At 42.6% G+C, this 14,927-nt stretch overlaps 3 protein-coding genes across 12 annotated transcripts in view; 1 reads left to right on the top strand and 2 right to left on the bottom strand.

The window, feature by feature from the left end:
• The window catches only part of Uros (uroporphyrinogen III synthase), a 36,216-nt gene extending 31,657 nt beyond the window's left edge, over positions 1-4,559 (bottom strand). For 3 of the 5 annotated variants that reach the window (XM_020179349.2, XM_074078091.1, XM_020179352.2), the window contains exon 1: positions 3,648-3,929. The gene's annotated coding sequence lies outside the window, so the exon portion shown is untranslated. Of the gene's footprint in view, positions 1-3,485; positions 3,603-3,647; positions 3,930-4,425 lie in introns of those variants that run through there. The other 2 variants (XM_074078088.1, XM_074078089.1) reach the window with 2 other exon arrangements.
• Bccip (BRCA2 and CDKN1A interacting protein) lies at positions 4,178-13,986 on the top strand. Of its 4 annotated transcripts, XM_020179359.2 has the most exons (7): positions 4,179-4,390; positions 6,374-6,448; positions 7,300-7,380; positions 9,732-9,821; positions 10,519-10,706; positions 12,203-12,377; positions 13,545-13,986. In XM_020179359.2, the coding sequence occupies exons 1-7, from the start codon at positions 4,220-4,222 to the stop codon at positions 13,713-13,715; spliced, it is 951 nt and encodes a 316-aa protein (XP_020034948.1). In that variant the 5' UTR covers positions 4,179-4,219; the 3' UTR covers positions 13,716-13,986. The 4 variants fall into 4 exon arrangements, with proteins under 4 accessions (XP_020034949.1, XP_073934187.1, XP_073934188.1 ...); XM_020179360.2 differs by lacking the exon at positions 6,374-6,448 and having other exon boundaries at positions 4,178-4,390; XM_074078086.1 differs by lacking the exon at positions 9,732-9,821 and having other exon boundaries at positions 4,178-4,390.
• Positions 13,543-14,927, bottom strand: part of Dhx32 (DEAH-box helicase 32 (putative)) — a 56,789-nt gene continuing 55,404 nt past the window's right edge. For all 3 annotated transcript variants that reach the window (XM_074078075.1, XM_074078074.1, XM_020179357.2), the window contains exon 12: positions 13,543-14,295. In XM_074078075.1, the coding sequence (XP_073934176.1) occupies positions 14,124-14,295 (172 nt within the window). In that variant the 3' untranslated portion in view covers positions 13,543-14,123. The remainder of the gene's footprint in view (positions 14,296-14,927) is intronic.

Here is a 14,927-nt window from a genome sequence, read left to right as displayed (position 1 = left end):
TTGAGGAAGTGACATTTAGATACAGACCTGGAGCCTGTACACAGTTAGTTACTGCAGAAGCAGTGAGGTAGGTAGACCGGAGGAACACGGAGGAACAAGGATAAGTCCTGATAGCTACAGCATACAGGGCAGAATGGGGAGAGGTGGGTGGGCAGGGGCTGGAGTTTGCTGGGCTTTATCAGGTCACATTTGGATTGTAATAGAATGGGAAGCTTCTTGTTTATGAACTTACTTCTCTTTTCATTTCTGCTTGCTCCTCTATTTTCCCATTTCTGTATGGAGATAGTGTCATGGAAGAAGAATGGTGTCACAGAACAAGCACATTAGTGATCAAGGGACCTGGGCTTGGGTCAGGGCTTTATTACTTTCCATGGTGTGACCTTGTTTTCTTCTGTGTTAAGTGGGAATAATCTCTGCCCCACTGAGACACAGGGCTGCTGGGTGATCCAGACATGAGAATGGCACACTTATTGAGCACTTACTACTGCCAGGCTTTACATGCAGCTGAGACACATACAGGGTGACAGTCACCCAAACACTCAGAACTGCTAAGTGACTGTTGGGATTCATTGGCAATCTGGCCCCAAATTCTATGTTCTTAACTCTGCTTGCTATATATATGCTGCCTCTTAACATATTTTGCATACAAAAACACTTTGGAAAAAACAGAGGTATGAAGATATCAACTATCATTACAGTACAAAGTGCTTACTTTAATTATATAAACATGACAGCAAAATCAACCCACACACCAGGAGCAGAAAAATATCCCTTCTCAATTCTATTCTGCATTATCTTAGGTAATAAACTTGATGCTAATATGAAGCCTAGGCTTCCGGATAGAAACTGTTAAAAGAGATTTCCTGACATGTGCTACAGGACTGAACAAATAAAATCAGATCACCCTCCTGTCCCTCTTTTGCCACCATCGAAAGCAGTTCCAGAGGAACATTATAGGGACTGCTGCTGCTTCCCGTGCTGGAGTCCCACACCAGAGGGTGGCTTGCAGACACATCAACTTATGCTTTCCTTCCCCAAGTTTCCATCATAAAATTGCTCTTAGGTCTCAGGTGTAGTGACATTTTCCCACCTGCTATATAGCCTTGCTGCTGGCAACTGCAGAATTTGTCCTAGGACCCACTCCTTTGCCAGCTAGCATGATCAGGAAACTATTTTGGAGACTCCCTGGTCACAAGACTTGGTTCAACACTGGAGACACACGAAAGCTAGCAGTGTAGTTTGAAGGGCTGAAAAGTGATGGTGTAGATTCCAGTCCCAGTCTGAAGGCCTGAGGACCAGGAGCACCCAGGGCAGGAGAAGGGCAGAGAGGGGGAGAATCTTCCTTTCTTCCTCCCCTTTTTGTTCTATTCAAGCCCTCGATGGATCAGATAATGCCCATTCACTTTGGAGAGAGCAATGCACTTTACTAGTCTATGGATTCAAAGGCTAATCTCTTCTGGAAGCATACTCACAGACATACCCTAAAATAATATATAACCAGATATCTAGGCACCCCATGATCCAGTCAAGTTGACACAGAAAATTAAATATTGCACGAGTTAAGCATATTACATGGAAGACCACAATCCTCATTTAAGCCTGCAAGGTTACCATCCTCATTTCACAGGAGAGGAAACCAAGGTTCTTTAAGGTTTAATTTGCTTAAGATCACACAACATAGTAAATGGCAGAGGCAGGATGTGAATCCAGGTCTGAAGTCTGGTGCTTTCTCCTAACTATTCACTTCCACCTCTCTGCCTTTAAGATAAGTTTTGTGCTAAAGAAGAAGACTGAGGCAGTAGTAATCATTGCAACCCCAGACTAAGTTCCCTGGGGTCAGTATTCTTATTTTCTCAATGGTCAAACCACAGGTGGACCACTTGTTTACATTTGCTATTCTAATTATACTCTGACTGTGTGAATTCACAGCTCAACATTGGGAACTAAACATTGGGAACTAATCTGAGGTCACAAAGAAAAACTTTTCTCTTCTTCCCCTAGCAAAGCAATACTTGCTAGTTGTAGAAAACTTGAAAACTCCAAAATGTACAGTTCTTCAATCAATCAATCAATCAATCAATCAATAAAAGGCTGGATGAATGGCTCAAATGGTAGAGCACCTGCCTAGCAAGCATGAGGCCCTGAGTTCAAACTCCTGTACTGCCAAATAAATAAATAAAATGGAATAAATCATGTGACCCAGCAATTCCACGTCTAGGTATATATATCCCAAAGAATTGAAAGCAGGGACTCGAAGAGATTTTGTACTCATGGTTTTAGCAGCACTATCTATAATAGCTAAAACATGTAAGCAAACCCAGTATACACTGATAGGTGGATAAGCAGAATGTGGCACCTATGTACAATGGGGTATTATGCAGCCTTAATAAGGAGAAATCCTGACGTGTAAAGAATACTGTATGATTCCACCTAAGTGAAGTTCTTAGTCAAATTCATAAGAGATGAAAAGTAGAAAAGTGGTTGCCAGGGGCTGTGGAAGGGAATCATGGGGAGCTGTTAGATGAGTAGACTGTTTTGCAAGATGAAGAGTTAGGGAGAAGGAATGGTGTGATGCTTGTACAACAATGTGTATGTGCTCATGCCATGGAAACCATATGTTCAAAATGGATAAAATGGTAGATTTTATGTTGTGTATATTTTACCACAATAAAAAAGTATAAAGAAAGGGGATTACCTATGATGCCTCATGCAACTCTACAGACTTGGTGGCCTTGTGCCTTTTAAGTCTAATCTTGGCCTTTTAATAGGTGTACTACAGGAACCGTTTTAAGGGCCATGTTAAGCTACCTCTTCTGACGTCGAGGCCCGATGTACAAGTATTATTACTGTCCACCATCTGGTCTGGTAGAGAGGAGACTCTCAGGAAAGAGGGATCTCAGAAAATACCATCATGGGGCCTGTGGGTTAATGGGGTCATCTAGGGCACAATGACTGCCTCCTCCTGATGAAGCACCAAGAAATTACTCAAGCTTCTGCCTAAACCCCTCTAGCAATGGCCTCCCCAGCACTGAGGACAGCGAATTTCTTTTTTAGATTCAAACATATCTAATCCACTGCCTCTGTTTACAGAGAAAAATATGAAGAACCATAGATTTCATTCTCAGAAAGGTGATGCCTCCCCTAGTTACTCTTTTCAAGTAATAACCTTTATAACCAGCTGCAATTTGCTAGCCTGTGGCATAAACCTGACTAGGAGATCCAATTTATCAAGATATTTCTCGTAAAAATCCAGCCTCTCTTGAAATATATCTGAGTACACTGGCCAGTGCCTCAGCTGGTGGCAGCTCAGGAGGACACACGCTCTAATTTGCCACAGTCCTCCCGTTGTAGTGCTTGGAAACAGGCTCAAGTCTTTAACTCGGACTACCCCACTGGCCAGAAGCACTGAAGGGTGCCGTGCCTACTTAAGGACTTTCAGGGAGATCCCGCAGGGCCGGGTCTGATCCTGATCCTGGCGCTCTCACCTGCAAGGATCCGCTGACCTGCCTGCCCCGGCCACACCTGAGCCCGGCCACGGCTAGCCTGTCAGCTGGCAGCAGCCTTGAAGATTCAGACCCACTTTGTCACGATTATCGCTAGGGCCCCCGTGCACGTGTCCTTATCTTCCCTTGGGCAGCGACACCTACCTCGCGGGGCCGGCGAGGCCGGAACCAGCTAAGAGGCGGGACCCTGTCCGCACAGCACCCCGCACTCAGCAGGCGCTCAGTCGCGGGGGGTCGGAATCTCCCAGTCCCAATGGGGGCAATGACAACACGGTGAGCGCCCCGGGTCACTACGTAACCTGAGCTGTCAAGCGACTGTCCGCACGGGATTGCACTGAGCTTTGTATTTCAGTCCCGCGTCGCCGCGACCCCGCGACCCCGCGACCCCGCAGTACACAGCTGGGTGATTGCGCATGCGTACTGACACTCAGGCGCCCGCTGACGGAATGACAGTATGGGTCGAACCACTGTGCGAAGGGGGGGAGGTACTGAAAAGAATAAAGGCGTGAAGGAGGAAAGGGAGAAAGAAAAGCCCAGAACATGGCTCAGAGATGGACAGAAGGCTTATAGTGTATGGTTGAGGCATAAAGTATGGCAATGGGATTGATGTCGCCTCAACCGCGAGGTTTTTTTGTATTCTCCCACCCCCTCGGCTAGTATGAGTTGGTCCGAAGGGCAGGGTCTGGAGTTTGCGCAGGCGCAGTGTGCCCAGCAACATGGCGTCCAGGGCCAAGCGGCGAGCGACGGAGAGTGGAGTCTCGCGGCCTCCGGGAGCCCCTGTCAAGCACGAAGAGGAAGAAGAGGAAGATGAAGTCGAGGATGAGGAAGAAGACGAGGATGAAGACAGTGACGAAGCAGAGGGTGAAGATGACGAGATTGTTGACGAGGTGAGAAACACGCGCGTCCCTACGTTGGTTTATACCTGAGGGGGGGAAAAACCTTGCAATCAAAGCTGCGTTGAAAATCGTGTGAGCTGCGTGGAGTCGTGACTTCCCTGTCCCCGAGGCTCGGTAGGCAGGAACTGGAGATGATAAATTCTTAAGCTCCCCTTCAGTCGTTTGCACGTTGCGGTCAGTGATAATCTTGCGAAGTCTCCCCTGCCGGGCCGCGTCCCCAGCTCCGCATCCCGGAATCCCCGGCACGCCGCACTTAGGTTCTTCACTTCTCGCCTAAAGCCTCAAATCTTTAAACAGGCCAGCAGGGACCCTTGCATCAACCCACCTGCCTCTTGAGTTTCTTGCCGGCTATAGACATCCACGCCCTGGCAAGATAACAGCCAAAGCCTTTTCGGTATTTGCGCGGTCAGAACGGCAAGGCAAAAGTCGCTTTTATTTCCCCCTTGAAGTACTTCAGCTAAGACCCAAATTCCCAAACTTGTAAAACCTGCAATGCATGTAAATACGATTTCATCGGCGCCCACATTTAGTGTGTCACTTACGAAGGGCTCATCCGGACTAATCTTTTGTTCTGTTTGTTTAGCGGTACTGGAGTTTGAACTCAGGACCTTGCGCATGCTAGGCAGGTGCTCTGCCCCTTGAGCCACCCCCCCCATCTCTTTTTGCTTGCCTTATTTTTTGTATAGGATCTCAATTTATGATCTGATGGCCTGATTGGAATCCTTCTATTTACACTTTTCACATAGTCGGAATGATAAGGTCCCATTATCATGCCCAACTGTTGGATGAGATGGGGTGTTGAGAGCTTTTGGCCTGGGCTGGCCTTGAACCTTGATCCTCCTGATCTCCACTTACAGATATAAGCCACTGTGCCCAGCTGGAGGACTGATCTTGTGTAGCATTTAAAAGCACCTAAGATTATTGTTGTTTTCATGAAGTAACAGTTCTACTTTTGTGGACTATTTCAGTGGCATCTTTTTTTGGATTTTGCAGCTATTTTTCAAAGAAATCAGGGAGCCCAGCTACACTTCTAGTCCCTTGGATTGACCATATTTCTTCCTGCCTCTGCTACTGTTCTCTGATAGGAATCCTCTTTACTTGTTCCAAGTTCCCACCTCCTGTCTCTTCTTTTCCTGTTTTTGAAGTTGTTACAGCACATGTGCCTTTTCTAGTGGTGCATATTGCTTCAGCTTTACATTTATTTCTGTTAGTATTTCTTTAATGGCTATATTCTCACCTAAACCGTAGCTCCATGAGAGGATAACCATTCACATATGCTTTGTTCATCGTTTCATTCCAAGTGCTTGGTACCTGGTAGTACTTAATAAATAGTTGCTAAGTGAATGAAGTGTATCCTCAAATCCATGGGCTAAATCAAGCTGCAGGTGATTCCAGACATTTGAAGTAATATTGTTCTTTATTGTTTGCAGCCAGGTAAATGATAGTTTCTCCTTTGTGGCTGCTGTGACTGTCTTTATCAGTCACTTCTAAGCATTTCTACTAGGTCACTCTGAGTGTGTTTTTCTCTCAGGCTTTTGGGTCACATGAGGAAATTGTATGAATGTTCTTTGTAATCTGTACAGGTAGCAATACTGGCAGAGTTTTCCTTCCTTCCTTTCCTCCTTTCATCCTTTCCTCCCTCCCACCCTCTTTCACTCCCTTCCTTTGTTTTGACAGGGTCATGCTATGTAGCCCAGGCTGGCCTTAAACTTGGCAGTCCTCCTGCCTCAGCCTCTTTAGTGCTGGGATTACAAGTGTCTACTACCATGCCTGACTATATTTGACTATTTTGGAAACTAGACAAAGTTATTCAGCTAACATTTTCTTAGTCTTATGGGAGGGGGGGTGGCATCTTCTATACCTGAATCTAAGGAATGGAAGTTGAGGGAAAAAAAAAATTTGCAAACTGGAAAACAATACCTGAATCATCTTAGGAAGTTATATATGATGACTTACTGTGTATATTCTTCACAGGAAGTGAATATTGAGTTCGAAGCTTATTCCATCTCAGATAACGATTATGACGGAATTAAGAAATTATTGCAGCAGGTATTGTCTCTTGTGTATTACATATACATTTGCTTTTCTGAGAAACTCCAGGCCTTTCAACACAACTGCTCTCAGGTTTCATCCTTTCAGAATTCCCTTTTCTGTTCTCTGCACTTGCTAACCCTGTTGGTGTCTCTGCTCCCAGAGCTCTCCCTGATTAGTACATTTAACTTCCTGGTGTCCTAAAATACCCTCCTTTTCATATGCTAATTGCTTGAGCTACACTTCTGTTTTCTGTAATTTCTCTACTTCCAAATTTTGTAGCTCAAACAATTCATAGGTAAGTCTTTTTTTTTTTTTTTTTTTTTTTGGTGGGACTGGGGTTTGAACTCAGGACTTTGTGCTTGCAAAGCAAGTGCTCTATTGCTTGAGTTGCACCTCCAGTTCATTTTGCTTTGGTTATTTTGGAAATAGGAGGTCTTGAGAACTGTTTGCCTGGGCTGACCTCAAACTGTGATCCTCCTGATCTCAGCCTCCCAAGTAGCTAGGATTATAGTCATTTAACTGTGCCTTCAAATGCTACAGAATCATTGCTGCCTCTCCTTTTTCCTTTATCCCAAAATAATGTGGCTTCAGTTCTCTAAACTACAACCTCCAGTGACCTCGTCACCAAGTTCTTTGGTCCTGTGTTTATCCACTTCCCCATACCTCTTTGCTGGCACTGATTACCTTTTTTTCGAAATTTGCTAACCTTTAGCTTCCTTGACTTCCCTTTCCCTCTTGGGGATGCTTTTCTAGGTCATCTTCTTGATGAAGCCATTAAAATTTCATTATTTTTGTTTGAATAAGGGATTCAAAGTTTTATTAAAAATTCTGCTTTGGTCTTAATTTAAATTTTTTTTTCCTCTTAGCTTTTCCTAAAGGCTCCTGTGAACACTGCAGAACTAACAGATCTCTTAATTCAACAGAACCATATCGGGAGTGTGATTAAGGTAAGCAGGACAGCTATGTTTATTCTAATAATGAGTGTTTTTTACCCCGTTCAGCTCTAGCTGAAAAGAAGTACTACTGGAGGACTGCTCAGAGGCCATTGCAATGGTCAGTGTTGTTAAATGCAGTAATCAGGCAGTAGCAGTGGAGAGAAGTGGGATGACTCAGAAACTATGATAGGGCTTAGTGTGTGGTTGACTTTGAGAGTGAGACAAAACAGAATTAAGGGTGATTCCCAAGTTTCTGGCAAACAGGGAGGAAGATAAGGTTGGGGGTGGGAATGTGACTTTGGTTTTGTACATTTTGAGTTTGGAGTGCCTGTGGTATATGCAAGTGAGATACTAAGCAGCAGCTGGAACCTTGAGTCTCGGGAGTTTTCAGCAGATGACTGGTCATTAATGTCACAGAAATGGTTGGTATTGTTTAGAGAGAACAGGGGACAGAGACCCTGGTTATGACAACAGTATTTGGATGAGCAAAATAAGTGGCAGGGGCAGCAAAGGAGATTGAAAGGGATGACTGGAGAGGTAGAAGGAAGAACAGTAGAGTGTATCATAAAAGTAATGAAGGAGCATTTGAAGGAAGAGGCAGTTGTCTTCATTGTCAGAGTTGTAGAGAGTCCAACAAAATGAGGACTCAGCAAAGTCCTGACTCTGCTCGTTATCACCTGGGGGCTCTTCTGGTCATCTGTTGTGCATGACAAACTATCCCACAGCTTAGTGTCTTAGAATAGCAACTGGCATTTATTTGGCTTGTGGATCTGCAGTTGCGATCAGCAGATCAGCAGGGATGACTTATCTCTGCTCCTGCTGTGTCATTAGCTGGGAGGCTCAACAGGGGGCTGGATGATTCACTTTGACAGTGGCTCACTCACATGACAAGTTAGTGCTGGCTGGCTGTTGGAAGCCCAGCTAGGACACTGGGTCAGGGGCCTCAGTTGCTCTCCCTGGGGCCTCTACACATTGGTTGGGTTCCAAGAGCAAGCAGCCCAAAAGGACCAGGTGGAAATGCATAGCATTTTATGATAGTGTGATTTCTTTTACTTGCTTGATCTGCATAGACACAAGGGGAGGAAAGGGCTAGCCAGGGGACAGCAGATAGAACAGGGTCTAGCTCACTCTGTGATATGAGAATGTGGGCAGGAGATGTCTTTGGGGTGATCTGTGGAAGATGCAGTCCGATCATTTCCATCTCTGCAAACGGTGATAACGAGCACCTACATTGCTGGGTGGGCAGGTGAATGGAGTGAGCTGCCGCATACTCAGTGCAGGCTCTAGCTCGGGGCAAGCGCCAAATACACGTAGCAATCACTGTTGATCTCTCTTCCCAACGCTGCCCATTCTTGGGCCTGCTGTGGAAACACTCCAGCTCACTTCCACTCTAATTGCTCACCTTCAGCCATCAGAAGCTCATGGACTACCTTCTCATTCTCCACTTCTGTATGACTTACTGAACTTAAGACATCCTGCCAAGGGCCACAGACAATACCTAACTGGTGCTGAAGGTTGTGGCTAGAACTTTGTAAGTCCCTTCCCACCTGAATAGGTTCGAGGACAAAGGGGGCAGTTGTAGACCCCTGCCTTCCTTTGGTATGGAAGCAGCAGCAGCCTCATTTCATCCCATTCATTTAGTGTGTGTCCCTTGAACACTTACTCTGTGCCAGGCTCCCTGCAAGGTGCTGGGAATGCATTGTGAGAAGAGTTTATGACTTGGACAAGTAAACAGTCAACACATGCAGAGAAACTGGGCAGTGTTTAGGCCTCTCAGTAGAGGACCCATCAATGTAGAGCTAGAATGTTCAAATTGAAGCCAACCATTCCATTCTTATTTTCTTGATTCATTGTTTTCCTTCGTTGCTCTGATCTCTCCTGCCATGTGGTATAAATGGCACTTAAACTTTGTTCAACTCCTTAATGACCAGGTGGTTTGGAAGCATGAGTTGTAGGTGGAGTAGCGTTGTGGGCCTGAAGAGATCCGAGCAAGGCCTGCCTCTAGCCACATCATCGAGAACACAAATTGTATTGCTTTATTTCAGTAGTTTTTACCTCATTGGGATTCCACGGTATATTGAGAACCCAGTAAAGGAGGATGGCCTAAAAATCTTGTATAATGAAATATAGGGCAAGATGAGTTTGTCCAGAATATAAAAAGAGTAATAACTGAGTCACGGAAGTGAAGTGATAGGAACATGGCTACACAGTATTTAGGACGTGATGCTTTACTAAGCTGACAGCAGGGTGACAAAGCTTTGTTTTTGAAAAGTAAAAAGATAAGTAAGGCCTTGAGTCTAAGATTTCGTATACTTCTTCCCAACTAAATATAAAATGTAATGACTTTTTCTTGTTTTAAATAGCAAACGAATGTTTCAGAAGACAGTGATGATGATATGGATGAAGATGAGATATTTGGCTTCATAAGCCTTTTAAATTTAACTGAAAGAAAGGTTAGTTTCGTGGGCTAGTATGTGAATGCTTATTCCTAAGGCCAAAGCCAGCTTTATTTAATACATGGTGAAAGTGTCTTTTACAGTGAAATTAACTGTAAGGATATGTGCTGTCATGAATTCTTACCATAATCCCTTTTTCAGTATGAATGTATTGTTTTGTTTTGAATAATTTGTACCCAGGTTCAAGTAGATTACTCCCAGTGGCACACAGGCAGACTGCATTTCAGGCTCATGTGTTCTGATTTGGTACTGACAGAGGAGCTGTTTGTACAGTGTCTCTTTGTTACCTATATAGTGTGAATACTCTTGACGCTTTGCTGCTTTCTAAAGTTGAAGGCACTTACTGATATTTACTTGTGTTTTGATTCATCTTTTCATTGACTCACTGATTAGTTCTAATAAAAACTATGCCAGCCACTTATTTTCTTGAGAATAAGATGCAGGCTACACTTAATCATTAATTTTAAAATGAACTTTGCCTTTGTGAGACGGACTAGGGCTGCTATTCCAGCGTGTGAGTGTTAATTATAACCCTGTCTTACTACCAATCACAAGATGGTAACTTAAGCAGGTGTAGTTACTTTTAGGAAATACGGAAGCAGTCAACATTAAAGATATACAAGATTTTAAAGACTATGATGTGAAACTGCTCTTCCGTGTGAGATAAAAAGCAAGACTTCTCTTTGCTTTCTAGGGTACCCAGTGTGCTGAACAAATTAAAGAGCTGGTTCTAAGCTTCTGTGAGAAGAACTGTGAAAAGAGCATGGTTGAGCAGCTGGATAAGCTTTTAAATGACACCACCAAGCCTGTGGGCTTTCTGCTAAGTGAGAGATTCATCAATGTCCCTCCACAGATTGCTCTGCCCATGCACCAGCAACTTCAGTAAGAGCCTGGAAAATGCCTTCCAACACTTGTTTTCTTTCAAGTAGATTCAGAAATGTGACTTAAGTGGAATGTGTAGGTATAGAAAGAGCTTCAGCCTGAGTTGAAGCAAGTTTAGAAGGGGGTAGAGAAAAATTCCATGAGGTACATTCACTTCTAATAATCAACGTTTTGAAGAGTTATGATTATTCGATATTTTAATGTTGTCAAAGATTTAAATGATATAAAATAGATGTTTCATAGAAACTTCTTACCCCATTTGATTGAATTTTCTCATATTCAGATTTCTGTGATTTGAATAAAATACCAAATAATTACAACAGTAATGAAATCTGGGTCTGGCGGACTGGCTCAAGTAGTAGAGTGCCTCCCTAGCAAATGTAAAGACCTGAGTTCAAATACCAGTACCACCAAAATAATAACGATGATGATGATGATAATAATGAAATCTGCATCAATTTCCTAAGTTCCATTGGTATGCTTTGTAACTCATAAAACCATAGTCTTGATACTGTGTCTCTCACTTCTCAGGGTTTTTGTTGTTTAATGCAGGAGTTTTAAGTTTGCAAATACTTTAAATGTAACAACTGAAATTTAGCAAACTAAGTGAACTAAGAATTACATTGCCTGGTTTGAAACACTGGATGACATAGTCCTTCACAGAACATTATTTCTTAGAGCTCTTCACACTTTTGTTGTTTCCCTTAAATAGTTGTGGGCTGGTGCTGCACCTGACAGTCAGTCTTCCCTCTACCTACTCAGTGCTTTTCAGTTTTATACTCATTCTCCTCCTACTCTCTCAGCTGCTACTCAGATTGTACTACTGGTACCATGTCTTTTTAAAAAAATTTTTTGTTTTCTCTAAATAGCTGGGGCTCATGTTATTTGGTTTCACAGGAGAATGATGTCTTTTCTGCTGATTTTCTAGAGCTCAGTCAACTGTGTTGTATCTTTAGACTTTTGCCTAGGAGCAGCTAGATGTACAAGTTAAGTGTAATTTTTGGAAAGAAAATACTTCATTGCTATTCCATTGATTCTAGAATTTATGGTATTTACTTCTCAATTTTTGTCAGAAATTATACCCAGACTAAGTGACTAGAGACTCTGTAGTCATCATATGCTGTAGTGATATTGGCCATGGCTGTGCATCTTTGTATGGTTCAGTTAAATGGTCATTGCTTTAAAAAAAAATCAGGTTTTTATGTATTTTTAACTTTGCATAGAGTAGTGATGTTGAGTTGCTGTTTTAGTTATTCTGTATCTCAGCGATTCCTCACACTGTTTATTATAAGAAGTGTACCATAAGCACCCTAAAGTGCACCTGACTGTATAAGTAAAAATTATAGCCTCGCCAGTATCCCATCGAGTCACTGATCATTAGCCCTGTGTTGCAGCAAAGCCCACTGAAGATACCTCAGTGGTTTTCTCTGTACTCTGCTTTGTGGATAGATTTATCCTGGCCTAGCAGGTAAACATTCTGTGTGTATGCTTTGCAGAAAAGAACTAGCAGAGGCACACAAAACTAACAAGCCATGTGGGAAGTGCTACTTTTACCTGCTGATCAGTAAGACATTTGTAGAAGCAGGAAGATCCAATTCCAAGAAGAGATGGAACAGGCAAAAGAAAGATGTTTTAATGTTCGCAAACGCAGAGGAAGAATTTTTTTATGAGGTAAAACTATCCTGTTTGCTCTATTTGTTTAGATGTCAATAAGGATTTTCTTGAAAATCATCAAGATTATTGTTCTCCTGTTTTATGTTCAAGTCCTTCAAGCATGACCACCCTGTTTTTCTCTGCATGGTCACTGGCTAGCAGCTTCATTGGGCTGGCACATCATAGCCATCAGCCTTCCCACCCCACTGCAGGTGGTATTAGTGTGGGAAGGTGACGAGGCCCTTACCATAGGCCGACTAACTTTGAGATGTTAGGTTCTAAAGCCATTCCATGAGGCAAACACAAGCCCAGTGGATGGATGTGGATGAGTCTGAGGGAGACTAGGGAAACTAGTGAAGGTCACGCAGCCGGTCAGCAGGGAGGCTGGGTGGCCTCTGCTGCATGGTGCCCCTAGTGTGGATGTCTACCATTTTTTCTATCTAGGTCTTGGACAACCAAAGAATACCAAATACCAGAGAATATTTCTCACACTGTCTTCTCAAAAATCTAGAAATAAATCTTGGAGGGGTAACAGATTTTCCTGAATTGGATGATATCGTTTATTACTTTTAAGACTTCCACTGAAGACTAAAGTGATATAGATTCAGCTCTGCCCTTGTTTTCCAGGAAGTAGATGGTAAAAAAATGTTTTTTTTTTTTTTAAGTATGCCTTAACACCTGGGGTGAGCCATTTCAAGAAAGTACATGTGGGTGTTTCAATATGGCCTGGTTATGCAAACTTAATGTTCACACAACAGCCTTATGCTAAGGAAGTGACCAGGGGAAAATAGGCTAGCATTTGAAGACTGTTCTTATTAGTTAATATGTTCAAGTTAGAAGTCTCAATTTCACTTACCTATCAAAAGGCTTATCTTGGGAATGAAATGAGATCATGAATGTGAGTGACTTGGAATTAACAGTTCACAACTGGGTAGAAGTATTGTATCACTTAGCTGCCTGTTTACCTCTTAGAAATGGCACGCTTAATCCATGTTCCTTGTGTGGGTTAAAAATCTTGGTTTCATAATTTCTTCCTGAAATATCCCTTTCAAACTTATTTTACTCTGAGTTTTGCTTCCTTTAGCTGTCATTTTATTTGAACATAGTATTCTTTGTGGAAGGCTAAATGAGTTTTTGTTTTTGGGTGTCTACTTTTTTTAATTCATGGTTTCTTTTTTGCTGCAGAAGGCAATCCTAGAGTTCAGTTACTCAGTGCAGGAGGACAGCGACACTTGTTTGGGAGGCAGATGGTCTTTTGATGATGTACCAATGAAGCCGTTGCGAACTGTGATGTTAATTCCAGGCGACAAGATGAGTGAAATCATGGAAAAACTGAAAGAACATCTATCTATCTAGCCCAATTCCCATGGGTAGTGATGGGCTTGTTTTTGTAAAATATGAGAATACCCAGTGGAGATTTACTGAAAAACTCATGACTTTATTCAGGGTAAAGTCCTCTACAAAAAGTAGGGTTCTATTTCATGTGTCTGTGACACATTTTCAAAATAATGTTTTTTTTTTAAATTTTGGTCAGATTATGAATGGTTGATTAAAAACTTCGAATAAGAACATGGAGTAGGTAATTTAAAGAACACAATAAAAACTCCTATTTTTTATTTTAAAATCATATACGAAGTGTTGCTTCTTTAGGACTGTCCTGTGGGTTGTGATGTCTGTCTTCACCTTACGTGTCTGCATAAGGCTCCAGACATCCACCGTAGGCTCCCCGTGAGATCCTTATTGCACCTTATATTCGATGAGCAGTCATTGAATAGTACATCTCTGTTCAGTAGTATCAGGGCACTTTTCACACATGTCCTCTTCCTTCTTGATGGTTGAAATGGGGGATAGGTGGTCCATGACTTGTTGCAGAATGTCTTTACTTTCACTAGGAGGCAGATTACTGAAATAGTATTGCGGGGCCAGTTGCATAAATCTGTTGGTTTAAAACAAAAAAATTAGATGGGGGCAGTGGTGTGACAGATACCAAATGTTATATCTGGACTCTTCCCAGCGCTGGAGAATCTATTCACAGAGCTGTTATTTAACTCAACTCCCCAGTATCTCAGTCTGCCTTTTCATACAACCAATCTAACTACATTTCTGGTTTCTTTACTACTGGGCCATACTGTGGAAGCTCACCATTGACCATTGGTGGGAACTAGTAAATCATTTCAAGAGGGATCAGCTTATATACCTCAGAGGTTTTTGGTTTTTTTTCCCCTGGGGGTTGGGGTGGTCAACAGAGTATCTTTGCTTTTTTCTCATCTTAACTAGTTCCACTCTACTTCTAGTTGATTAAGCTGGACACCTATGAGTTACACTTGGTTGCTGCTTTGAACTTAACTTTGTCCAAGTAATAGTGGTGCCTTCAAAATGAATCCAGAATCTACAATTACCTCTGGAGATTCCATTCTCCATATTGCCCCTCCTATTCATTCTCCACTTGACAGCAACAGCAGTGTATTGCACTTATGATAAAATCTGAACCATATATGTGGCCCACAAAAGCCCTACATTCTCTGGGACCCTCAATCTCACTTTCCCTGTTCCCCTTTCTCCAACTAA

The sequence above is a fragment of the Castor canadensis genome, chromosome 7 (assembly GCF_047511655.1).
Source record: "Castor canadensis chromosome 7, mCasCan1.hap1v2, whole genome shotgun sequence".
Taxonomy (NCBI): Eukaryota; Metazoa; Chordata; class Mammalia; order Rodentia; family Castoridae; genus Castor; species Castor canadensis.
The sequence above is the reverse complement of the archived record's forward strand: the minus strand, read 5'-3'. Positions and strand labels throughout refer to the sequence as shown.

Coding starts and splice junctions, on each gene's coding strand:
- Bccip (XM_020179359.2), top strand. CDS start 4,220: ATGGCGTCCAGGGCCAAGCGGCGAGCGACGGAGAGTGGAGTCTCGCGG. Junction 4,391..6,373: donor ATGACGAGATTGTTGACGAG/GTGAGAAACACG, acceptor TATTCTTCACAG/GAAGTGAATATTGAGTTCGA. Junction 12,378..13,544: donor AGGAAGAATTTTTTTATGAG/GTAAAACTATCC, acceptor TTTTTGCTGCAG/AAGGCAATCCTAGAGTTCAG.